This window comes from Felis catus, chromosome X (assembly GCF_018350175.1).
Source record: "Felis catus isolate Fca126 chromosome X, F.catus_Fca126_mat1.0, whole genome shotgun sequence".
In the NCBI taxonomy this organism is placed as follows: domain Eukaryota; kingdom Metazoa; phylum Chordata; class Mammalia; order Carnivora; family Felidae; genus Felis; species Felis catus.
Window position 1 is genome coordinate 52,228,871 of NC_058386.1, and position 26,281 is coordinate 52,255,151.

A 26,281-nucleotide genomic window follows, 5' to 3' on the forward strand; every position below is an offset into this window, starting at 1 on the left:
AAGAAGGCTCACAGTACAGCTGGGACCAAAGGTGCAGTAAAGTGACCAACCATTCCAGTTTGCCTAGGACTGAGGGATTTCCCAAAATGTATGACTTTCTGTTTTAAAATCAGAACAGTCCTGGGAGGACTGGGACAAGAATGTCACCCTATGTGAGAACACAAATCTATCACCCTGTCTCCATTATCCTCTGTCCTCCCTGGTGCTCTGCCAACTCCATTGGGCTTAACAAAAGCTATGCTGATCATACAAGAGGTCAAATTATAAAGTGATAATACTAGTTAACAATCTGAGGCTTGTAGGCAAAGGAGTAATATTACCAGATAGATGTTTTACCTCCTCAATATTTTCTTATGAAAAATTTATACATACAGCAAATTTTATAGGTAACACCCACATGCCCTCACCTAGATCCTACAATTAGCATTTTACTGAACTTCTTTGATCACCTATCTATCCTTCTATCAATCCATCAATCCACCTAAGAGTTGATGTATTTCATAATAAATTGCAGGCATCAGTACACTCTAAATATTTTTGTGGTTTAGTGGAGTCAGACCTAAATTTAAAGATACTTGACTTCTATCAGCCTCAATTTTCTCATCTATAAGTTGGTGACACCAAGTGTTGCTAGGAAGATTTGATTTATTTGCTTTCTCACTCAAATAATGCTTTCTTTGTGCATTTTATAAATGTTAGCTCATTTTATCCTCCTAACAATTCAATCAGGTAAATTCTATTATTACCCCCATTGTAAACATAAGCTTTCAAGAAGTTAATGAGCTTACTGAAGGTCACACAGCAAATGTCATTGCTGAGAGTTGCTAAGAATCTCTTTACTATTGATGCTCTTAGCCACTACACTATGCTATCTTCTGTATGTGATAAAGTATATGAAAACACTCAACACAGTACCCACTAAATTACAGGCATTCAGTAATGGTGATCCTTCCCTTCTTCATTTTGAAAGTTTTCACTGCAACCCCACACAGCAATTATTATTTCCAGTGTACAAATGAGGAAACTGGAGGTCAGCAAGTTTGGTGACTTGCTCAAAGATGCACTGCTAATAAATAAAAACAATGGATTTGAAACCAGAAACAACTGGTTCCTGAGTCAATGTCATGTCTATATGATGTACAGTTCAAAAAACATTGAAGTGCACATGAGCCTATACCACATATTAGGGATTCTTGTTTAAGGATACTCTTACATCCCTATCCACAAGCAGAAAAGAATGTGTTAGAAATAGGGGCTTCTGCCTACTTCCCAAGAGGGTGGTGTGTCTTTTACAACTGTTAAACAGACTCAGTGACAGGTGGCAGAAGAGCCTGAGTCTCATCAAGCTCCAGGAAAGGAACCATGGATTTCGGCTATCATCTTTTCCCTATTTGGGATGCCCTACATGATGTAATCTCTTCCCTATTGTACCCTTCCCTTTCCCCATCCTCTCCCACTTCTTCCCTAATCCCTTCATCACTCTTCTACTCTTCTTCCTCATTACCTTCCTCCTTCCTCTTTCTTCCTCATTACCTTCCTCCTTCCTATTTTTCCTCCCCATCTTTGTCCTCTCAGGAAGTCCCTCATAATCATTATTTTCTTCCTCATAGCTACCATTTACTGAATGCTTCTCAGATGCTATTCTAGGCACTTTACATGTATTAGCACATTTAGTCTTAACAATGCTATGAAGAGAGGGCTACCACTGCTCCTGCCCCACATTTGAGAAAATGGAGGCCAAGAGAGGGTTAGTAACTAAGCTAGGGGAACCTGGACCTGAGTTAACAGACTTCCCAGAATTTATCTTGAGACATGTTGATCATTCCAAATATGCTCATAGCTGATGGCACAGTAGTAATAGGGAACTGGACTTTGAGAGATTTGCTAAAATTGCCTGGCCTTCTGTAGAGTGAGCTCCTATTCTCGGCATAAAAGCAACCTCTGGCACAAAGCATGCAAAAAATTCATTCCCACTGTGTCAAACATGTAAAGAGGTCCCCAGATTGGGTTATTCCAAGATTGGAAGGCCTGAGTTCTAGTTGTGCCTTTAGTTCCTCTTAACTTGCTATATGACTTTGCGTAAGCAAGTTTCCCTCTCTGGGCCTCATTTATAAAATGTGAATGATACTATATTCTCTACTAACAGTACAGGGTTATTAGCATTAGCATAAGATGAGAATGTTGAAACAGGTGCTTTCATTGTAAAGGATTTTACCAATATAACAATTAACTTCCTTTATTCTCCCCCATCTTTTCTCTCTCTTTAATCTCCATTATCTTCTTCTTTCACTGTATTTTTATTCCTTCTCTTCCCTTATTCATTCTCCTTTAAGCAGGTCTTGGACTTGCAGCACTGCACTTAGGCAGAAGGAACACAGGCTTCAGAGGCAGATGGACCTAGGTCTGACCTCTGGTTCTGCCTTTTTCCTAGTTGTTGGGCAATTACTTTACCATTTTGAGCCACAGTTTTATCATCTATAAAGTGGACAGACATCACACCTTCCTTGAAAGGTTGTTGCTGGAAGATGTGGTAGATTGTGTGTAAATATGGCCAATAATTCCTCCTATCTCTGACATGCATGCAGTCCTTCCCATCAGGGTATGGAGTCCATTTTCCTCACTCTTTAAACCTGGGCTTCCTGTGTTAGCCCAGCTGGGCTTGCTTAGACCAGTAGAGTACAGCAGCTGTGTTGCTGTATCATTTCTGGTCTTATGCCACAAAAGGCCTTGAAGCTCTGTTTTTTACCTTTTTGGAAGCTGCTGCCAGGTTAAAAATGTCTGACTACTCAACTTGGAAGAGAGGCCATAGAGGATAAAATACTAACAAAGGAGTTGGGAGGCCCAGACGGCCCATAGCTCTTCCAGCCACCCCAGCTGAGGTGCCAGATCAAGAGTGCCAACATCTTGGGTCCTCCAGCCCTAGCCAAGCCCTCCAGCCTGACTCAAGCTGTTTGAGTCAACACCACATGGAATAGAAATAAGCTATTCCCTGAAAGTCTTGTTCAAATTGAAGATAATGAGTAATGGTTGTTTTAAGCCACTAAGTTTTGAGGCAATTCGTTTCACAATAGATAAATAAACCAGAAAAACTAAATGAGGTAGTAGCACCCCAACCAGTGGCTAGCAGATGTAGGTGCTCAACACGTGACTGTTCCCTTCCCATTCAGAAGTGTCCCTGGGAAATGACTGACCTAGTGGTGCTACAACTGAATTTTATAATTGACAAATATGAACTCCAGTGTGTCAAGGATGCAGAGCAATAACCACTCTTCATATACTTCCAGGGACCTACTGAGGCCTATACAGGTTATACTCAAAGTCACATAGCTCAGTGTGCTCTTTTTGCCCACAATGAGCCTGGGACACCTCAAAAGCAGTCCTGTAGATGAAAAAAATCTTGGGTAAGGAAGTAATGTTAGTTTTGACAAACAGTATTTCTTTTGACTTCTTCAATTACCTGAAGGAAATTAACACGTATTGAGTGCTTACTATGTACATAGCATTGTTTACCATAGTCCTGGAAGTGGGTACTATTATTTTCCCCATTTTCCAGGTGAGGACACTGAGGCACAGAGAAATTTTTGTCAGCTACTGGGTTACTGGGAAACACTAGGACAGTTTAATGTACAAGATGTTAATTATGGAACCCTTGGGATCAACACTTGTAGAAGAGAAGCATTAGAGGAAGCAGTGTTGAACAGAGGGAGCTGTTGAGCTGAAAGTCTTTTCTTTATTTTTTAAGTTTATTTGTTTATTTTGAGAGAGAAAGAGAGCACAAGCAGGGGAGGGTCAGAGGGAAGGAGAGACATAATCCTAAACAGGTTCTGCATCCATCAGCACAGAGCCCGGTGTGGGGTTTAAACTCACAAACAGTGAGATCATGATCTGAGCCAAGGCAAGATCAAGAGTCAGACACTTAACTGCACCACCCAGGCACCCCTAACTGCAACACAGTGTTAATGGAAACCTTAGTCCACCCTATGGGGAGCTCTGAAACTAGATGGTTTTTCACTGTTGTTCCCTATTGTATCCCTGTATGGAAGGAGGCCTTTGTATTCCTGTATCAGTCACTGGATTCCTAGACCCTATTTTCTAGTTTAGAGTTATTTCAACTACTCCTATCATCAAACCATCCCCAAAGGGAGAAAGGCTTTAAAAAAAAATAATTATAGAGAAAAAGTAGGGAAAAATAGGTTCTAGAACCAAATCTGGGTTCGCATCTTAAAATTTCTCTTACCAGCTGTTTAACTCGGGACAAGTTATTTAACTTGTCTGAACTTTGGTTTATTTTTTGGAAAATGGTAATAAAAGTACTTAGCTTGAAACATTTTTGGGCACCTGGATGGCTCAGTGAGTTAAGCATCTGACTCTTGATTTCAGCTCAGCTCATTATCTCAGGGTTGTGAGATAGAGCACTGCATTAGGCTCTGTGCACTGGGTGTGGAGCCTGCTTAAGATTCTCTCTCTCCCTTTCCTTCTACCCCTCCCCCACTTCCTCCTTCTCTCTCTCTCTCTCTCTCTCAAAAAAATATTAAAATTAGAAAGATTGTTTTGAAAATTAAATACAATCATGTACATACAGCATCTTGCATAGAGACCTGGGACAGAGTGGGTAGAGAATAAATGGAAATTATAATAATAGGGTAAATTATTGTGCAGTGGTTTATTCAGTTACCTCATTTATAGGGTGGAGGGAATGAAAGGGAAGAAGAGCTACCCAGAAGGGGAAAAGGCACTATGTCTTTTATATTACTTGGTACTTAGAAGCATTCAGTCAGCATTCACTCCAATGAACAAATGTTTATTTAAAAGAATTCGTACAGACATAACACTCTACTTTCAAAGAGCAGAGGAACTTTTTATATTATGAACACATGAACACCAGCAACTTGAAACTACAGTTAAAGAAGGAAGAAAATATCCCCCTTTCCCCAGCCAGGGACTGAGATTGGAGTTAAAACTTTCTCACTCAGCCAACTCCCATCTCTGTCTTTAAGTATAAGAGTAACTTGACTAGACATCTGATTTTGGTAGAGAGGAGAGATACAGGGCCTGAGGAGCCTAGTGCCTTTTCTTCTATAAGGGAAGGCCACCTGGAGAATCTATAGGAAAGGGGGTGGCCAGCAGCTGACCTGAGCTGAGGCCTCCTTACAGAAGAGGGAAGACCCAAGAGAGGGATGGATGGATAGAAGGGAAGTCCCACCCTCTTGCCTATGTAAAATGGTTATCACTCACTTGATTATCATATATATCACTATGTAAGTGCCAGAATAATAGTTCTGAACAAAAATGGTTTTGTTCAAAATGTTTTTGAACATTTGGCAACACAGATGTCAGCATAGGGTCCCTCTCAACATAAGGCAGCTCCTACATTAGAGCCCAATGATTTAGGCAGCAAGTTATAAAGGACTTGTGGAGTGGGTGTGGCTCCCTAATTTCACCGTGGGGAACTTCTGCCATTGATTTGAAAAGCTAAGGTTATGGGAGAAAAACCCGTAAGTCTCAGAATCTCTAGACACACAGCCTGGTACCTGAGAACTTTAGTATATCTGGGAGACTAGGGTGAGAGTGAACTCCAAAAGGAGGCCTTGTCCAAGTTACTTCTGGACTTTGATTAGATGAGATGAGATGAGTGTGGCAGTGGGGGAGAAATATACACCAAGGCTACTGGAAAGTCCTGCAAGAAGACTATTGTCCCTTCAGAGCCTAAGGCAAAAGTACAAGGAGAGGTCACACTGGAGCCTTTACCTGAAGTAAGGGCCTCCTCCAACCCTCAGCCCTTAGGCCCCAGGCCTCAGACATAAGAGGCAGAGAATCACATCTGGGCTTTCTGTCCTTCCCTCAACTTCAAACAAGGGCAAGGGTTGAAATGTGGATGGGAGAGAAGGGATCATCAGACACACTGTCATTAGCACCTTCTTAAATCAGAAACTCCAAGAGAAAAAAGAAATAAGAGCAAAGTGAGAGGGGTTGTGCTTCCATCACATTAAATAGGAAACTTGCCAGAGGTAGGGGAGGGTGGTCTCAAATCAGGACATTAATCACTCTGGCCAAGGGGAAGGGTTATGAGCAGCAGAGCTCTATGTATTCTCCATCTCTTCATTCATCCTGCTTCCGTTTTGGCTTTTTGGGGTTCCGGGACCGACTCTTGGCTTTGCACAGAGGACATATAGGTGCATTCCGATGAATTTGCTGATGACATGACAAGCAGGCCTAGTGAAAGGACACAGGACAAAGAAAGTTAGTAATCAGATTCTTTTAGCCTATAGTTCAGGCTTCTGATCCCCAGAAAGCAGTTGTGATTTTCCAACAGAAAGGAGTAGTAATCAATGACTGAGACTCAAGTAGAGAGATCAGTGCCAGATGTAACAGATGTAAGGGCTATAAAGGAATGAGGGTCAAAGAAGGGTACTGAGGAAAAATATCCAAAGTTGGGAAATAACACAAAATGAGAGTTATATATCCATTTAATATTATGTTAAAGCATGGACCAACAGGCTGTGTCAAGGATTATTCAATTCTCTAGGATACATATTAGTAAACTTTCTCTACAAACACCAAGAGAATAAATATTTTGGACTTTTTAGGTCACATGGTGGTAGTTAAAACTACTCAACTATAACTGTTATACGTGAAAGAAGCTACAGAGAATACATAAACAAACAAGCATACATGTGCACCAGTAAAACTATTTATAAAAACTGGGAGCAAATCAGACTTGGCCTGTGGGTTCTAGTTTGCTGACCCCTGCTCTAGGAGAATGTTCCTTTATTTGATTATTTACTATTGATCAGGGTCCAACTCTGTGATTTATGCTAATAAGCAACAAATGGTTTTTGCCCAGTAGAGATGCAGATTATTTCTGTTCCAAAGGAAAGATAATTAAAGGTTATAGTTCATCAACCAGTTCTGTATTTAATTTTCCAAACTTATTTCAGCATTCCTTTCATTCCCTTACTATATATGTGTGTTTCTTAAATGCTTTTTGAACCAGCTTTGTAATCCTGTTGAATTCCTCATTAACAACACATGCTCACTATATATTTGCACAAGTTTTGTTTCTAACTTTTTAAAAATTATGCTTTGGCAGATCCTGTCAATCTCCCTGCATTGTAGCCCTTCTGGGAATGTGAGGCTATAAAATCAGCTGGTATGCCACATGAACAAATGCTCAACACTAATCATCATCAGAGAAATACAAATCAAAACCACAATAAGATATTGCATCACACCTGTCAGAATGACTAAAATTAACAACTCAGGAAACCACAGATGTTGACAAGGATGCAGAGAAAGGGCAACCATTTTTGCACTGTTGATGTGAATGGAAACTGGTGCAGCCACTCTGGAAAACAGTATGGGCTTCCTCAAAAAAAAATGAAAAACAGAACTACCCTATGACTCAGCAATTACACTACTAGGAATTTATCCAAAGGATACAAAAATGCAGATTCAAAGGGGTGCATGGACCCCAATGTTTATAGCAGCGCTATCAACAATAGGCAAATTATGGAAAGAGCCCAAATGTCCATTGACTGATGAATGGATAAAGATATGGTGTGTGTGTGTTTATATATATGGGAATACTACTTGACAATGAAAAAGAATGAAATCTTGTCACTTGCAATAATGTGGATGGAAGTAAAGGGTAGTATGCTAAGTGAAATGAGTCAGTCAGAGAAAGACAAATATCATATGATTTAACTCATAGGTGGAATTTGAGAAACTCAACAGATGAACATAGGAGAAAGGAAGGAAAAATAAGATAAAAACAGAGAGGGAGGCAAACAATAAGAGATTGTTAAATACAGAGCACAAACTGAGGGTTGCTGCAGGTGAGGTGGGTGGTGGGATGGGTTAAATGGATGATAGGAATTAAGGAGGTCACTTGTTGGGATAAGCACTGGGTGTCATATGTTAGAGATGAATCACTGGGTTCTACTCCTGAAGCCAAGACTACACTGTATGTTAACTAATTTGAATTAAAAAAAGTTAAAAATAGTTGGCCATACTTTTGTGGGTCCAGTTCTGGAGTCTCTATTCTATTCCATTGGTCTATGTGTCTGTTTTTGTGCCAATACCATGCTGTCTTAATGATTACAGCTTTGGAGTAGAGGCTAAAGTCTGGGATTGTGATGCCTCCCACTTTGGTCTTCTTCATCAATATTACTTAGGCTATTCAGGGTCTTTAGTGGTTCCATACAAATTTTAGGATTGCTTGTTCTAGCTTTGAGAAGAATGCTGGTCCAATTTTGATTGGGATTGCATTGAATGTGTAGATTGCTTTGCATAGTATTGACATTTTAACAATATTTATTCTTCCAATCCACAAGCACGGCATGTTTTTCCATTTCTTTGTATCTTCTTCAATTTCCTTCATAAACTTTCCATAGTTTTCAGCATACAGATCTTTTACATCTTTGGTTAGGTTTATTCCTAGGTATTTTATGATTCTTGGTGCAATTGTGAATGGGATCAGTTTCTTTATTTTTCTGTTGCGTCATTATTAGTGTATAAGAATGCAACTGATTTCTGTACATTAATTTTGTATTCTGCGACTTTGCTGAATTCATGTATCAGTTCTAGCAGATTTCTGGTGGAGCCTATTGGGTTTTCCATGTATAATATCATGTCATCTGCAAAAAGTGAAAGCTTGACTTCATCTTTGCCAATTTTGATGCCTTTGATTTCCTTTTGTTGTCTGATTGCTGATGTTACAACTTGCAACACCATGTGAAACAACAGCAGTGAGAGTGGACATCCCTGTCGTGTTCCTCATCTCAGGGGGAAAACTCTCAGTTTTTTCCCATTGAGGATGATATTAGCTGTGTGCTTTTCATAAATGGCTTTTATGATGTTTAAGTATGTTCCTTCTATCCCGAGTTTCTCGAGGGTTTTTATTAAGAAAGAATGCTGAATTTTGTCAAAGGCTTTTTCTGCATCGATTGACAGGATCATTTGGTTATCTTTTCTTTTTTTAATGTGATGTATCACATTGATTGATTTGTGAATGTGGAACCAGCCCCGCAGCCCAGGAATGAATCCCACTTGATCATGGTGAATAATTCTTTTTATATGTTGTTGAATTTGATTTGCTAGTATCTTACTGAGAATTTTTGCATCCATATTCATCAGGGATAAACTACCTGATGATCCAGCAATTGCACTACTAGGTATTTACCCCAAGGTTACAAAAATACTGATTCGAAGGGGTGCATGCACCGCAATGTTTGTAGCAGCATTATCAACAATAGGCAAATTGTGGAAAGAGCCAAAATATCCATCGACTGATGAATGAATAAAGAAGATGTAGTATATATATACAATGGAATATTACTCAGTCATCACTAAGTATGAAATCTTGCCATTTGCAACAACATGGATGGAACAAGTGTGTTATGCTAAGCGATATAGGTCAATGAGAGAAAGACAAATACCGTATGAGTTCACTCATATGTGGAATTTAAGAAACAAAACAGATAAACAGAGGGGAAAGGAATGAAATAAAATAAGATAAAACCAGAGAGGGAAGGATACAAACCATAAGAGATTCTTAAATACAGAGAACAAACTGAAGGTTGCTGGAAGGGAGGTGGGTGGGCAATGGGCTAAATGAGTGAGGGGAATTAAGGAGGGCTCTTGTTATGATCAGGACTGGGAGTTACATGCACGTGATGAATCACTAAATTCTACTCCTAAAACAAATACTACATTATATGTTAACTAACTTACATTTAAATAAAATCTTGAAAGAAAAAAAACAGCTGGTCTGCTACAGCATATATAAAACACCCCTTCTTCTGTGTCCTAAGGCTGTTTTAGGAAGGCACCAAATAGGTAATTCCAAAGCCCCCATCCCAGCCTTCCATGAGGTTGCTTGAAGACACCTTTCTTCCTCCACAACCCCTACCCAGCTCACTTACTTTCATAGGTGGAGGCTGTTGCCTGAAGGTGGCTGTCTGCCGAGTGTCCTGCTTTCTAGCCACCTGGAGTTGTTGGGCAGCAGCGGCTGCAGCGGCCAGGGACTCAGGGATGGGGGGCTCCTGAGGCTCCGTCTGCCACTCTGCTTTCTGCTTCTCAAAGTAACTTTGGAGATGAAAGACATTAGCTGGATCATTCTGAAAGCAAGGAGAACCTTGCCCCTCTTAGAGACTCCATGCCACAGAACCAAAGGGGTTGGGCTGTGGCTCAGTATAGAAAGTTCCTACACCCTCCCCAGCACAAGGTTCCCCTTGGGTACCTGGCTCATTGTCTGCTGGTAAGGGTAATCCTTCTGCTCTCTGGCTCTGATAGACCCAGAAAATCAAGAATCCCAGGGCTAGCAAAGCCCTTAAAGGGCATTTTCCTATTTTTTATCCCATGTACCTTTGCAATATTCCCATTAAGTATCCTCAGGCCTATGCTGACATGCTTTTCAGAGTAAGAAGCTCACAACATCCACAGGCAGCCTGCTCTGCCTTATGGAAGTCTGCTTCCTTCTACTGAATTGAACTGTCTCTGTAAGGTGAGTGTAGTTCTTAATTCTGGGTCTTAAACAGAAGTTCCAAGGCTAGCCGCTAGAGACCATGAAAGCCCAGCCTTCTATATTTTCAAAGGTTTCTAGACATCCCTTCTGGACCTTGACTTGGGAAGTAAACTTGTAAGAGTCACAGACACACACACACACACACACACACACACACAAAGAGTCACAGACACAGTCACGTGTTACCAAAATTGCACAAAGAATTTTAAAAGCCACCTAGAAATACTAGTCTAACTGTCCTTGTTTTGGTGCACAGAGACTTGCCCAAGGTCATACAAGGAGTCAACCACTGACAGTCCTGGGGCTAGGACTGGGTACCATGACTTTTAAACCAGATTTTATGTTTGTATATGTGCCGCTACATGTGTGTGTAAGTATGTATGTGTTGTGTATGTGTATGTTGCAAGGACAGGGAGCAAGCAGCTTACTCCAAGGACAGCTTCTCCTCCTCTTCACATAGGTCAGGGAGCCTCTGCAGGCCTAGAGTCATGCGCAGGGCATCCACATGTTCCTTCAGTGGCTTATACTCATCATGCAGCCGCCGTGTAGACTCTAGCAGCTTGTTTAGGTCATTCTCAGACTGTTTGATGGTGTTTTCCATCTGAAACATAGAGTGAGGTAGGTACCAAGAAAAGACACCAACATTCTCCACAAGGGTCTATAGCTGAGTGGATAAAATAGCACAGGCTCCAGAGCCAGGCCAATCTATAGTCATGTCCTTAATTCACCCTGTAGTCTATGTGACTCTCTTCAAGCCTCAGTTTTTTTCATCTGTATAATGGTGATAATAATAGTTCCTACCTCATATAATCTTAGGAAAATTCAGTGATTGAGTGCATATAAGCTTTAAGTACAGGGACTACCACAGAGTAAAGGGTCAATTAATGGTAGTTATTATTCAAATATAGCACCTTAAAGCTAGAATGGACCTTAGAGCTCATTTAGTCTGCCCCACCAACATTTTAGATATCAGATAATTGAGACTCAGGAAGAAGAAAAAAAACTTCCTCAGAGAAATACTTCTCAGGGGCAAAACCTAGACAAAAATTCAGGACTTCTGCTTCCCAGGCTAGTGGCTTTTCTCTTAGATCAGTGGTTTTCAAAATGTGGTCACTAGATCAGTAGCATTAGCACCACCTGAGAACTCATTAGGAATTCAAATTCTCAGACACCACCCCAGACATATAAAATCAGAAATTCTGGTGTGGAGTCCAATAATCTATGTTTTAAGAGCCTCTTCCATGTGACTTTGATGTATGTTTAAGTTTGAGATCCACTGGGTTAGATTCTCAGCCCCAGCTAATATTTTCTTAACTGAATTGACTTTGTATCCTTGGTTAGCTGGCAGCAGAAATGCCAACTCCTCATGAGACCCTGGAATCCTGTGATCTTGTGACACAGAAAATACCATTACTACTGTCTAAGTCACATCTATATTTCCTTTAAGGTCCTTGGCTTGGCAATATCAGGAAATAAGTATTGTCATAAAAATGAGTTTCCCAAGAATAAAAACTTAACTCCTTCAAATGTAATTAAAAAAATACTTTTTATTGTCATAAGCTCTAAGGACTAGAAAGGACATTATAAGTAAGCACCTCCAATTTTCCTCCTGGTGCAGGAATATCAATACCGCAGCTCAGGTGATCATTCAGACCATATTTGAATAACTCCAAAAAGTGGGAAACTTATCACCTTAGCTGGCAGTTTATTCTCCATGTTCCAAGTATCTCCAAAAGAGAGACTCTAATGAGGGAGCCTCACTTTAGTAGGCTGGCAGATATTATTTGTTTAGCCTACTTGGAAGCTTTGGAGCCCTTTGAGCTAGACCCAAGAGGCAGTTGTCTGCTCTGCTTTACCCTAAGGCTAACTCTCAACTCCCAGAATGAGAGCACATCAGTGCTGAAAAAGACTTTAGAGATGACTGACTCCCTGTCATGGTAAAGAGAAGGAAAATAGGGCCTAGCAGAAAAAGGGATTTGTCCAGTGATATACAGTCAATCAGTGACAGAGCCAAGACTAGATCTCAGAACTCCTGGATTCTTCCATTCCACTACAGCCTGATGCCTACTCTCCCAAGTTGGTTGGCCAAAGCCACATCACAAGAGGCCATAGTACTCACTACTGTCTATTTCTCAGAGGGCCTAGAGGTAGGCTTCTGGCCATCAGATACATACCACATTGATATCAGCATGGATCAGTCGGAGTTCCTCCACATGGGCCATCTTCTCCTGTAGCAACAGGTCCATCTCTTGCTTGTATTCTTTCAGGTGCCTCTCCTCTGATTCAAGGGCCTCAAACTCAGCCTTCAAACGTGCCTTGATCTTCTCCATCTGCAGTGTCTTGTTCCTGCAATTACCAAAAAGCAAGAAACAGACCAGTAGGAAAAGGGAGGAAAATGGGAATAGAGTGCAGTTAGGCCCTGAACCAGGGTTATTTTTTCTAAGCCACCTTTCTAAGCTTTTCTTTCTCCAGGCATAGCCAACCTAAAGCCAGCGACAAAAAGTTAGGAGATTCTCTATTCTAAGATAGAAGCTCCGTGGGTCTCAAAGGGGATAGTTTTATTCTATTGTGGGACATTTGTAAATGTGGAAGACTTTTTGTTATTAGACTGATCCAAGAGAGAACACTACTGGCATGTAGTGAACATGGGCCAAAGATGCTAAACAGCCTCTCAAAGCACAGTAAAGTCCCATGCCACAAATAATTCCCACTCGAAATGCCACCCATGACCTTTTGAGACATTCTTAAAGGAGCACTGTCCATTAACTTTTGTACAATGATGGAAATGTTCTGTCTCTATGCTTTCCAATACACTAGCCACCAGGCATGTGTAGCTACTGGGTACTTGAAATGTTGGTAGTGCAACTGAGGAACTGAATTTTGAATTTTATTTAATTTTGATTAATTTATCTTTAATTTAAACCACACATGTGGCTAATTGGACAGCACAGCTCTACAGGGTCAACTACTCAGTTCCAAAAGAGGAAGAGGACTAGAAGAACTATAGCTCATTTCTTTTCCTAAAAAAATAAAACCTGTTATTGGTTGTTAAATCCCAATTGTATACTCTCTGGTTAAGTAATCCCACCCTTGTGAATTTATTCTAAGGAAATAAAGAAAACAAAAGGTTAATACACAAGACTGTTCATTATGGACTATGGGCAAAATTGTAATATTTAGAAGCCATTAAAATGAATCATTATGAAGACTTGTGACATGAAAAGTACTGAAGATATGATACTCAATAAAATGTATATGCACTCAGATTGCATTTTTCAAAATATACATGCACAAAATGGAAGGAGGCCCCACTGCAGCACACTTTTGTCCTCCCCCTGGCTCTCTACTCTCTGGTTCTGAGGTACTTCCAGCTGTTACCCATCACTAGCTGGGCTTGAAAAAAGCACAGAAGACATGAAGGAGTCCCTTATCTCAGAGACAAAAGAGCTTAAAATCATTCAGGCCAAAGTGAAAAATACAATAGCTGAGATGCAAAATGGACTGATGCAATGAACACAAGGATGGAAGAAGTAGAGGAAAAATAAGTGAAAGAGAAGATAGAATAATGGAAAATAATGAAGCTGATCAAAAGAGGGAAAGAAAACTCTTGGATCATGAAAGTATACTTGGGAAATCAGTGACTCCATGAAATATAATAGCATTTGTGTCATAGGAGTCCCAGAAGAAGAAGAGAGGGAAAAGAGAGCAGAAGGTTTATTTGAGGAAATTATAGCTGAAAAATTTTCTAATCTGAGGGAGGAAACAGACTACCAAAACCAGGAAGCTCACAGAACTCCCACCAAAATCAAGAAAAGCAGGGAAACACCAGGGATATTGTACTTAAATTTGCCAAATATACAGATAAAGAAAAAAATCCTAAAAGCATCAAGAGAAAAAAAAAATCCTAACTTACAAGGGAAGACAAATACGATTAGCATTACCAGATCTCTCCACAGAAATGGCAAGGCAGAATGAAGTGGAACGATATACTCAATATGCTGAGTAGAAAAAACTTACATCCAAGAATACCCTATCTAGCAAGCCTATCATTCAGAATAGAAAGAGAGGTAAAGAGTTTCCCAGACAAACAAAACCTGAAGGACTTTGATCATTAAAACAACCCTGCAAGGAATATTAAAGGGGACTCTTTGGGAAAAAGACTAGAAAGGAAATGAGAAAATCTCTGGAAATAAAGACAACAAGCAATAAGATGGCACTAAATTCATAACTATCAACATTTACTCAAAATATAAATGTACTAAATAGTCCATTCAAAAGAATGGGTGTTGGGGTGCCTGGGTGCCTCAGTTCATTGAGAGTCCAACTTTGGCTAAGGACATAATCACATGGTTCATAAGTTCAAGCCCCACATTGGGCTCACTGCTATCAGCTCAGAGCATGCTTTGGATCCTCTGTTCCCCTCCCCCATCCTTCCAATGCTCGCTCTCTCTCTCTCTCAAAAATAAACATGAATAAACAAGAATAGGTGATGGGTATTGAGGACACTTGTTGGGATGAGCACTGGGTGTTGTATGTAAATGTTGATTCATGGGAATCTACCCCCAAAATTAAGAGGACACCATATACACTGTATGTTAGCTAATTTGACAATAAATTTTATATATATATATATATATATATATACACACACACACATATATATGAATGGGTGTCAGAATGAATAAAAAAAGAGAAAGATCTATCTACATGCTGCCTACAGGAGATTCATTTTAAACCTAAAAATGTCTGCAGATTGAAAGTGAGGGGATGGAGAAATATTTATCATGCTAATGGACATCAAAAGAAAGCTGAATACCCATACTTATATTAGACAAACTACTTTTTAAACAAAAGACTGTAAGAGATGAAGAAGGACACTATATCATAATGAAGGGGTCTAACAAGAAAATCTAAAAGATTGTAAACAGGTATGTCCCCAACTTTGAGGAACCCAAATATATAAAATAATTAATAGCAAACATAATGGAACCCAATAATAATAATACAATCATAGTAGGGCATTTTGACATCCCACTTACATCAATGGACAGATCATATAAGCAGAAAATCAGCAAGGAAGCTATGAATGACACATTGAACCAGATGGACTTAGCAGCAGGATACACTTTCTTGTGAAGTGCACATGGGTGCACTTCTCAGTATAGATCACATACTAGGTCACAAATCAGGCCTCAACAAGTACAAAAAGATTGAGATCATACCATTACATATTTTCAGACCACAACACTATGAAACTTAACCCCCCCACATACACACACATGTGGAAAGAAAACAAATAAATGTCAATTAAATGGGTCAACCAGAAAATTAAAGAAGAAATAAAAAAAATACATGGAAACAAATGATAATGAAAACATGACGATCCACATCTTTGGGATGCAGCAAAAGCAATCATAAGAGGAAGGTATATAGCAATACAGGCCTATCTCAATAAGTAAAGAAAGATGTCAATTACACAACCTGAACTTACACCAAAAGGAGCTAAAAGAAGAACAACAAATGAAACCTGAAGCCAGCAGAAGGGAAATAATAAAGATTAGAGAGAAATTAATAATATAGAAAAAAGAAAAAAACATAACACAACAATAAAATCAGGAATTGGTTCTTTAAAAAAAAATAATAAAATTGATAAATACCCAGTCAGACCTATGAAAAAGAAAAGAGAAAGGACCCAAATCAATCATGAATGAGAGAAGAGAGTTGACAATACCACAGAAATACAAACAATTATAAAAGAACACTATGCAAAAAACGTGTTCCAACAAATTGGACAATGTGGAAGAAATGGATAAAATACTTGAAACATATAAAGTACCAACACTGAAACAGGAAGAAATATAAAACTTGAACAGGCCTATAACCAGCAAGAAAATTGAATGAGTAATCAAAAAACTCCCAACAAACAAAATTCCAGGGCCAGATGGCGTCACAGGGGAATTCTCCAACACATTTGAAGAAGAGTTACTACCTATTCTTCTCAAACTGTTCCAAAAATAAAAATGGAATGCAATCTTCCAAACTTATTCTATGAAGGCAGCATTGCCTTGATTCCAAAAGCAAATACTCCACTAAAATGGAGAATTATATGCTAATATTCTTCATGAAGGTGAATGTAAAAATTCTCAACAAGATAATAGGAAATCAAACAAAACACCACAATCAAGAATTATTCACGACAATAAAGCAGGATTTATTCCTGGGCTGCAATGGTGGTTCAGTATTTGCAAATCAAGGAATCTGATACACCACATTAATAAAATAAAGGATAAGAACCATATGATTCTTGGGGAACCCAGGTGGCTCAGTCCATTGAGTGTCTGAATCTTGATTTCAGCTCAGGTCGTGATCTCAGGATCATGGGATCAAGCACCATGTTGGGCTCCACACTAAGCATGGAGCCTACTTGGGATTCTTTCTCTCTCTCTCTCTGTCTCTTTCTGTCTCTCTCTCTGTCTTTCTCTCTCTCTCTCTCTCTCTCCCTCCCCTGCCCCTGTCTCCTGCTTGTGTGCTCTTTCTTTCCCTTTATCTTTAAAATAAAAGAAAAATTTTAAATAACCATACGATTTTCTCAATAGATGCAGAAAATGCATTTGACAAAGTCCAGTATCCATTTTTTTTAATAAAAACCCTCAACAAAGTAGGGATAGAGGGAACATAAATGAACATCATAAAGGCCATATATGAAATATCCACAGGTGATATCATCCTCAATGGGTAAAAACTGTGAACCTCTCCTCTACAGTCAGGATAAGACAGGGATGCCCATTCTCACCATTGTGATTTAACTTAGCACTGGAAGTCCTAGCCTCAGCATCAGACAACAGAAAGACATGAAAGGCATCCATGTTGGCAAGGAAGAAGTCAAACTTTCAATATTTGCAGGTAACATGATAATATATGTAGAAAAGCTGAAAGACTCCACCAGAAAAGTGTTAGAACTGATACACGAATTCAGTAAAGTTGCAGGGTGCAAAATAAACAAACAAAAATCTATTGAATTTCTATACATCAATAATGAAATAGTAGAAAAAGAAATCAAGGAACTGATTCCATTTACAATTGCACCAAAATCCATAAAATACCTAGGAGTAAACATAACCAAAGAGGTAAAAGATCTCTACTCTGAATCTTTAGAACACTTATGAAAGAAATTGAAAAGGGCACAAATATTTGGAAAAATATTCATGTTTATGAACTAGAGGAAGAAACACTGTTAAATGTCTATACTACCCGAAGAAATCTACACATTTAATGCAATCCCTACCAAAATACCACCAGCATTTTTCACAGAGGTAGAACAAACAACCCTAAATTTGTATGTAACCACGAAAGACCTCAAAGAGCAAAAGTGATCCTGAAAAGGAAGGAAAACAAAACTTTAGACATCATAATTAAGGATCTGAAGCTATATGACAAAGTTGTAGTCATCAAGACAATATGGTACTGGCACAAAAAAAAAGACACATAGATCAATGAACAGAATAGAAAACCCAGAAATGGACACACAACCAAACGGTCAACTAATCTTTGAAAAAGCAGGAAAGAACATCCAATGGGGGGAAAACAGTTTCTTCAATAAATTTTGGGAAAACTGGACAGCCACATGCAGAAGAATGAAACTGGATCACTTTCTTATACCAAACATAAAAATAAATTCAAAATGGATGAACGACCTAAATGTGAGACAGGAAACAATCAAAATCCTAGAGGAAAACATAGACAGCAACCTCTTTGATTTTGGCTGCAGCAACTTTTTACTAGACACATCTCCAAAGGCAAGGGGAACAAAAGTAAAAATGAACTATTGGGACTTCATCAAGATAAAAAGCTTCTTCTCAGGGAAGGAAACAATCAATGAAACTAAAAGATGACTTATGGAATGGGAGAAAATATGTGCAAATGAAATGTCTGATAAAGAGTTAATATCCAAAAGCATAAAAAAATACCCCAAAAAACAAGTAATCTAGTAAAGAAATGGGCAGAACACAGGGTGCCTGGGAGTGTTAGTTGGATAAGTATGTGACTTTTGATTTCGGCTGAAGTCATGATCTCAAGGTTCATGGGATCGAGCTTCGTGCCAGGCTCTGTGCAGTCAGTACAGAGTCTGCTTGAGATACTTTCACTCTACTTCTCTCTCTGCCCCTCCCCCTTCAAAATAAGTAAACAAATAAACATTTTTTAAAAAGAAATGGGCAGAAGACATAAATAGACATTTTTCCCAAGAAGACATACAAACAGCTTACAGATAAATGAAAAGATGCTCGATATCACTCATCATCAGAAAAATACATATCAAAACCATGATGAGATATCACTTCAAACCTTTCAGAATAAAATTAAGGAGGATAGCAGCAAGATGGCGGCTTAGGAGGACGCTGGGCTCACCGCATGTCCTGCTGATCACTTAGATTCCACCTACACCTGCCTAAATAACCCAGAAAACCGCCAGAGGATTAGCAGAACAGAGTCGCCGGAGCGAAACGCAGACGAGAGGCCCACGGAAGAGGGTAGGAAGGGCGGCGAGGCGGTGCGCGCTCCATGGACTGGCGGGAGGGAGCCGGGGCGGAGGGGTGGCTCGCCGGCCAAGCAGAGCCCCTGAGTCTGGCTTGCAAAAATGGAGAGGCCTGGCGGACTGTGTTCCCACAACAAGCACGACTTAGCATCTGGGAGGTCATAAGTTAACAGCTCTGCTCAGAAAGCGGGAAGGCTGGAGGACAAAGGGAGGGAGAGCTGCTGAGCCCCCTGACGACAGAGCTCAGTTTGGTGGGGAACAAAGGCGCTCGCCAGCGCCATCTCCCCCGCCCATCCCCCAGCCAAAATCTCAAAGAGAACCAGTTCCTGCCAGGGAACTTGCTCCCTCCGCGCAAACACCCAACTCAGCGCTTCTGCGGAGCCAAACCTCCGACAGCGGATCTGACTCCCTCCCGCTGCCACAGGGCCCCTCCTGAAGTGGATCACCTAAGGAGAAGCGATCTAAGCCTGCCCCTCCTGCCCCCGTGCACCTTGCCTACCCACCCCAGCTGATACGCCAGATCCCCAGCATCACAAGCCTGGCAGTGTGCAAGTAGCCCAGATGGGCCACACCACCCCATAGTGAATCCCGCCCCTAGGAGAGGGGAAGAGAAGGCACACACCAGTCTGACTGTGGCCCCAGCGGTGGGCTGGGGGCAGACATCAGGTCTGACTGCGGCCCCGCCCACCAACTCCAGTTATACACCACCGCACAGGGGAAGTGCCCTGCAGGTCCTCACCATGCCAGGAACTATCCAAAATGACCAAGCGGAAGAATTCCCCTCAGAAGAATCTCCAGGAAATAACAACAGCTAATGAGCTGATCAAAAAGGATTTAAATAATATAACAGAAAGTGAATTTAGAATAATAGTCATAAAATTAATCGCTGGGCTTGAAAAGAGTTTCCAGGACAGCAGAGAATCTCTTGCTACAGAGATCAAGGGACTAAGGAACAGTCACGAGGAGCTGAAAAACGCCTTAAACGAAATGCATAACAAAATGGAAACCACCGCAGCTCAGCTTGAAGAGGCAGAGGAGAGAATAGGTGAGCTAGAAGATAAAGTTATGGAAAAAGAGGAAGCTGAGAAAAGGAGAGATAAAAAAATACAGGAGTATGAGGGGAAAATTAGAGAACTAAGTGATACACTAAAAAGAAATAATATATGCATAATTGGTATCCCAGAGGAGGAAGAGAGAGGGAAAGGTGCTGAAGGGGTACTTGAAGAAATAATAGCTGAGAACTTCCCTGAACTGGGGAAGGAAAAAGGTATTGAAATCCAAGAGGCACAGAGAACTCCCTTCAGACGTAACTTGAATTGATCTTCTGCACGACATATCATAGTGAAACTGGCAAAATACAAGGATAAAGAGAAAATTCTGGAAGCAGCAAGGGGTAAAGGTGCCCTCACATATAAAGGGAGACCGATAAGACTCGTGACTGATCTCTCTTTTGAAACTTGGCAGGCCAGAAAGAATTGGCACGAGATTTTCACGGTGCTAGACAGAAAATATATGCAGCCAAGAATCCTTTATGCAGCAAGTCTGTCATTTAGAATAGAAGGAGAGATAAAGGTCTTCCCAAACAAACAAAAACTGAAGGAATTTGTCACCACTAAACCAGCCCTACAAGAGATCCTAAGGGGGACCCTGTGAGACAACGTCCCAGAGACATCACTACAAGCATAAAACATGCAGACATCACAATGACTCTAAACCCGTATCTTTCTATAATAACACTGAATGTAAATGGATTAAATGCGCCAACCAAAAGACATAGGGTGTCAGAATGGATAAAAAAACAAGACCCATCTATTTGCTGTCTACAATAGACTCATTTTAGACCTGAGGACACCTTTAGATTGAGAGTGAGGGGATGGAGAACTATTTATCATGCGACTGGAAGTCAAAAAAAAGCTGGAGTAGCCATACTCATATCAGACAAACTAGACTTTAAATTAAAGGCTGTAACAAGAGATGAAGAAGGACATTATATAATAGTTACAGGGTCTATCCATCAGGAAGAGCTAACAATTATAAATGTCTATGCACCGAATACCGGAGCCCCCAAATATATAAAACAATTACTCATAAACATAAGCAACCTTATCGATAAGAATGTGGTAATTGCAGGGGACTTTAACACCCCACTTACAGAAATGGATAGATCATATATAGACACACGGTCAATAAAGAAACAAGGGCCCTGAAGGAGACATTGGATCAGATGGACTTGACAGATCTATTTAGAACTCTGCATCCCAAAGCAACAGAATATACTTTCTTCTCGAGTGCACATGGAACATTCTCCAAGATAGATCATATACTGGGTCACAAAACAGCCCTTCATAAGTTTACAAGAATTGAAATTATACCATGCTTACTTTCAGACCACAATGCTATGAAGCTTGAAATCAACCACAGAAAAAAGTCTGGAAAACCACCAAAAGCATGGAGGTTAAAGAACACCCTACTAAAGAATGAGTGGGTCAACCAGGCAATTAGAGAAGAAATTAAAAAATATATGGAAACAAACGAAATTAAAAATACAACAATCCAAACACTTTGGGACGCAGCGAAGGCAGTCCTGAGAGGAAAATACATTGCAATGTAGGCCTATCTCAAGAAACAAGAAAAATCCCAAATACAAAATCTAACAGCACACCTAAAGTAACTAGAAGCAGAACAGCAAAGGCAGCCTAAACCCAGCAGAAGAAGAGAAATAATAAAGATCAGAGCAAAAATAAACAATATAGAATCTAAAAAAACTGTAGAGCAGATCAACGAAACCAAGTGTTGGTTTTTTGAAAAAATTAACAAAATTGACAAACCTCTAGCCAGGCTTCTCAAAAAGAAAAGGGAGATGACCCAAATAGATAAAATCATGAATGAAAATGGAATGATTACAACCAATCCCTCAGAGATACAAACAATTATCAGGGAATACTATGAAAAATTATATGCCAACAAATTGGGCAACCTGGAAGAAATGGACAAATTCCTGAACACCCACACTCTTCCAAAACTCAATCAGGAGGAAATAGAAAGCTTGAACAGACCCATAACCAGCGAAGAAATTGAATCGGTTATCAAAAATCTCCCAACAAATAAGAGTCCAGGACCAGATGGCTTCCCAGGGGAGTTCTACCAGATGTTTAAAGCAGAGATAATACCTATCCTTCTCAAGCTATTCCAAGAAATAGAAAGGGAAGGAAAACTTCCAGACTCATTCTATGAAGCCAGTATTCCTTTGATTCCTAAACCAGACAGAGACCCAGTAAAAAAAGAGAACTACAGGCCAATATCCCTGATGAATATGGATGCAAAAATTCTCAATAAGATACTAGCAAATCGAATTCAACGGCATATAAAAAGAATTCTTCACCATGATCAAGTGGGATTCATTCCTGGGATGCAGGGCTGGTTCAACATTCGCAAAACAATCAACGTGATACATCACATTAACAACAAAAAAAGAGAAGAACCATATGATCCTGTCAATCAATGCAGAAAAGGCCTTTGACAAAATCCAGCACCCTTTCTTAATAAAAACCCTTGAGAAAGTCGGGATAGAAGGAACATACTTAAAGATCATAAAAGCCATTTATGAAAAGCCCACAGCTAACATCATCCTCAACGGGGAAAAACTGAGAGCTTTTTCCCTGAGATCAGGAACACGACAAGGATGCCCACTCTCACCGCTGCTGTTTAACATAGTGCTGGAAGTTCTAGCATCAGCAATCAGACAACAAAAGGAAATCAAAGGCATCAAAATTGGCAAAGCTGAAGTCAAGCTTTCGCTTTTTGCAGATGACACGATATTATACATGGAAAATCCGATAGACTCCACCAAAAGTCTGCTAGATCTGATACAGGAATTCAGCAAAGTTGCAGGATACAAAATCAATGTACAGAAATCAGTTGCATTCTTACACACTAACAACGAAGCAACAGAAAGACAAATAAAGAAACTGATCCCATTCACAATTGCACCAAGAAGCATAAAATACCTAGGAATAAATCTAACCAAAGATGTAAAGGATCTGTATGCTGAAAACTATAGAAAGCTTATGAAGGTAATTGAAGAAGATACAAAGAAATGGAAAAACATGCCGTGCTCATGGATTGGAAAAATAAATATTGTCAAAATGTCAATACTACCCAAAGCTATCTACACATTCAATGCAATCCCAATCAAAATTGCACCAGCATTCTTCTCAAAACTAGAACAAGCAATCCTAAAATTCATATGGAACCACAAAAGGCCCTGAATAGCCAAAGGAATTTTGAAGAAGAAGACCAAACCAGGAGGCATCACAATCCCAGACTTTAGCCTCTACTACAAAGCTGTCATCATCAAGACAGCATGGTATTGGCACAAAAACAGAGACATAGACCAATGGAATAGAATAGAAACTCCAGAACTAGACCCACAAACGTATGGCCAACTCATCTTTGACAAAGCAGGAAAGAACATCCAATGGAAAAAAAGACAGCCTCTTTAACAAATGGTGCTGGGAGAACTGGGCAGCAACATGCAGAAGGTTGAAACTAGACCACTTTCTCACACCATTCACAAAAATAAACTCAAAATGGATAAAGGACCTGAATGTGAGACAGGAAACCATCAAAACCTTAGAGGAGAAAGCAGGAAAAGACCTCTCCGACCTCAGCCGTAGCAATCTCTTACTCGACACATCCCCAAAGGCAAGGGAATTAAAAGCAAAAGTGAATTACTGGGACCTTATGAAGATAAAAAGCTTCTGCACAGCAAAGGAAACAACCAACAAAACTAAAAGGCAACCAACGGAATGGGAAAAGATATTTGCAAATGACATATCGGACAAAGGGCTAGTATCCAAAATGTATAAAGAGCTCACCAAACTCCACACCTGAAAAACAAATAACCCAGTGAAGAAATGGGCAGAAAACATGAATAGACACTTTTCTAAAGAAGACATCCGGATGGCCAACAGGCACATGAAAAGATGTTTTGCGTCGCTCCTTATCAGGGAAAATCAAATCAAAACCACACTCAGGTTATCACCTCACGCCAGTCAGAGTGGCCAAAATGAACAAATCAGGAGACTGTAGATGCTGGAGAGGATGTGGAGAAACGGGAACCCTCTTGCACTGTTGGTGGGAATGAAAATTGGTGCAGCCGCTCTGGAAAGCAGTGTGGAGGTTCCTCAGAAAATTAAAAATAGACCTACCCTATGACCCAGCAATAGCACTGCTAGGAATTTATCCAAGGGATACAGGAGTACTGATGCATAGGGCCACTTGTACCCCAATGTTCATAGCAGCACTCTCAACAATAGCCAAATTATGGAAAGAGCCTAAATGTCCATCAACTGATGAATGGATAAAGAAATTGTGGCTTATATACACAATGGAATACTACATGGCAATGAGAAAAAATGAAATATGGCCTTTTGTAGCAACGTGGATGGAACTGGAGAGTGTGATGCTAAGTGAAATAAGCCATAGAGAGAAAGACAGATACCATATGGTTTCACTCTTATGTGGATCCTGAGAAACTTAACAGGATCCCATGGGGGAGGGGAAGGAAAAAAAAAAAGAGGTTAGAGTGGGAGAGAGCCAAAGCATAAGAGACTGTTAAAAACTGAGAACAAAGTGAGGGTTGATGGGGGGTGGGAGGGAGGAGAGGGTGGGTGATGGGTATTGAGGAGGGCACCTTTTGGGATGAGCACTGGGTGTTGTATGGAAACCAATTTGTCAATAAATTTCATATATAAAAAAAAAAACATTTTTCAGAAAATGTAAAAAAAAATGATAAAATTAACAACACAGGAAGCAACAGATATTGGTGAGGATAAGGAGAAAGGGGAACACTCTTATACTCTTGGTCTGAATGCAAAGTGGTGAAGCCACTCTGGAAAACAATATGAAGGTTCCTTAAAAAGTTAAAAATAGAACTACCCTATGACCCAGAAATTATTATATTGACCCAAAGGATAAAAAAACACAGATTTTAAGGGACACATGCACACCCAATGTTTATAGCAGAATTATCAACAATACCCAACCTATGAAAAGAGCCCAAATGTCCATTGAGTGATGAATGGATAAAGAAGAGTGGTGTGTATGTATACACACACACACACACACACACACACACACACACCAGAATATTACTCAGCCGTAAAAAAGAAATGAAATTTTGCCATTAGCAAGGCCATGGATGAAGCTCTAGCTTCATTATGCTAATTATGTATTTATGTAATTATGTAATAATGAGCGTATTATGCTATGCAAAATAAGCCAGCCAGAGAAAGACAAATACCATATTATTTCCCTCACATGCGAAATTTAAGAAACAAAACAGATGAACATGGGGGAAGGGGAAAAAAGAAAGGGAAGGAAATTATAAGAGACTTTTAAATATAGAGAACAAACTGCGGGTTTATGGAGAGAAGTGGGTGGAAGATAGGCTAAGTGGGTGATGGGCATTAAGGAGGGCACTTATTGTGATGAATACTGGCTGATATGTTGGCTGTGAACCACTAAATCTACACCTGAAACCAATTTTACCATATATTTTAACAACTAGGATTTTTTTTAATTGAAATAAAAATAATAAAACATAAAAAAAATGCACAGTGAAGAAAACAATAAAAAAACTAAAAGGCAACCTTCTGAATGGGAAAAGATACTTTCAAATGGCATATCTGATAAAGGGTTACTATCCAAAATCTATAACAAACTTATCAAACTAAACACACAAAACAAATAACCCAGTTAACAAATGGGCAGAAGACATGAAGAGACATTTTTCCCATGAAGACATTCAGATGTCCAATAGACATATGAAAAGATGCTGAACATCACTCATCATCAGGGAAACATGAATCAAAACTGCAATGAGATATCACTTCACATTGTCAGAATGGCTAAAACTAACAACACAGGAAACATGAATATAGGGGGAAAGAGAGGAAATCTGTAAAACCTACTACTCTTAACTATAAAGAACAATCTGAGGGTTGCTGGAGATGAAGTGGATGGAGGATGTGTTAAATGTGTGATGGGTATTAAGGAGGGCAGTTGTGATGAGCAATGAGTGTTGTATGTAAGTGATGAATCTCTAAATCCTACACCTGAGACTAATATTAGAGTATATGTGAAGTAATTGGAAGTTTAATAAAAACTTGAAACTACAAAATATATATATATAAATAGACTCAACCATAGAGGTCAACCTG

General features: G+C 39.7%; 1 protein-coding gene across 2 annotated transcripts in view; it reads right to left on the reverse strand.

Moving 5' to 3' along the window:
- Positions 1-4,780: 4,780 nt before the first annotated feature.
- The window catches only part of ZC4H2 (zinc finger C4H2-type containing), a 35,445-nt gene continuing 13,944 nt past the window's right edge, over positions 4,781-26,281 (reverse strand). Inside the window, exons 2-5 of one of the 2 annotated variants that reach the window (XM_004000569.5) lie at positions 12,700-12,871; positions 10,954-11,126; positions 9,924-10,086; positions 4,781-6,213 (exon numbers count right to left, since the gene is read on the reverse strand). In XM_004000569.5, coding sequence (XP_004000618.1) covers positions 6,100-6,213; positions 9,924-10,086; positions 10,954-11,126; positions 12,700-12,871 — 622 coding nt within the window. In that variant the 3' untranslated portion in view covers positions 4,781-6,099. The remainder of the gene's footprint in view (positions 6,214-9,923; positions 10,087-10,953; positions 11,127-12,699; positions 12,872-26,281) is intronic. The other variant, XM_004000570.5, reaches the window with a different exon arrangement.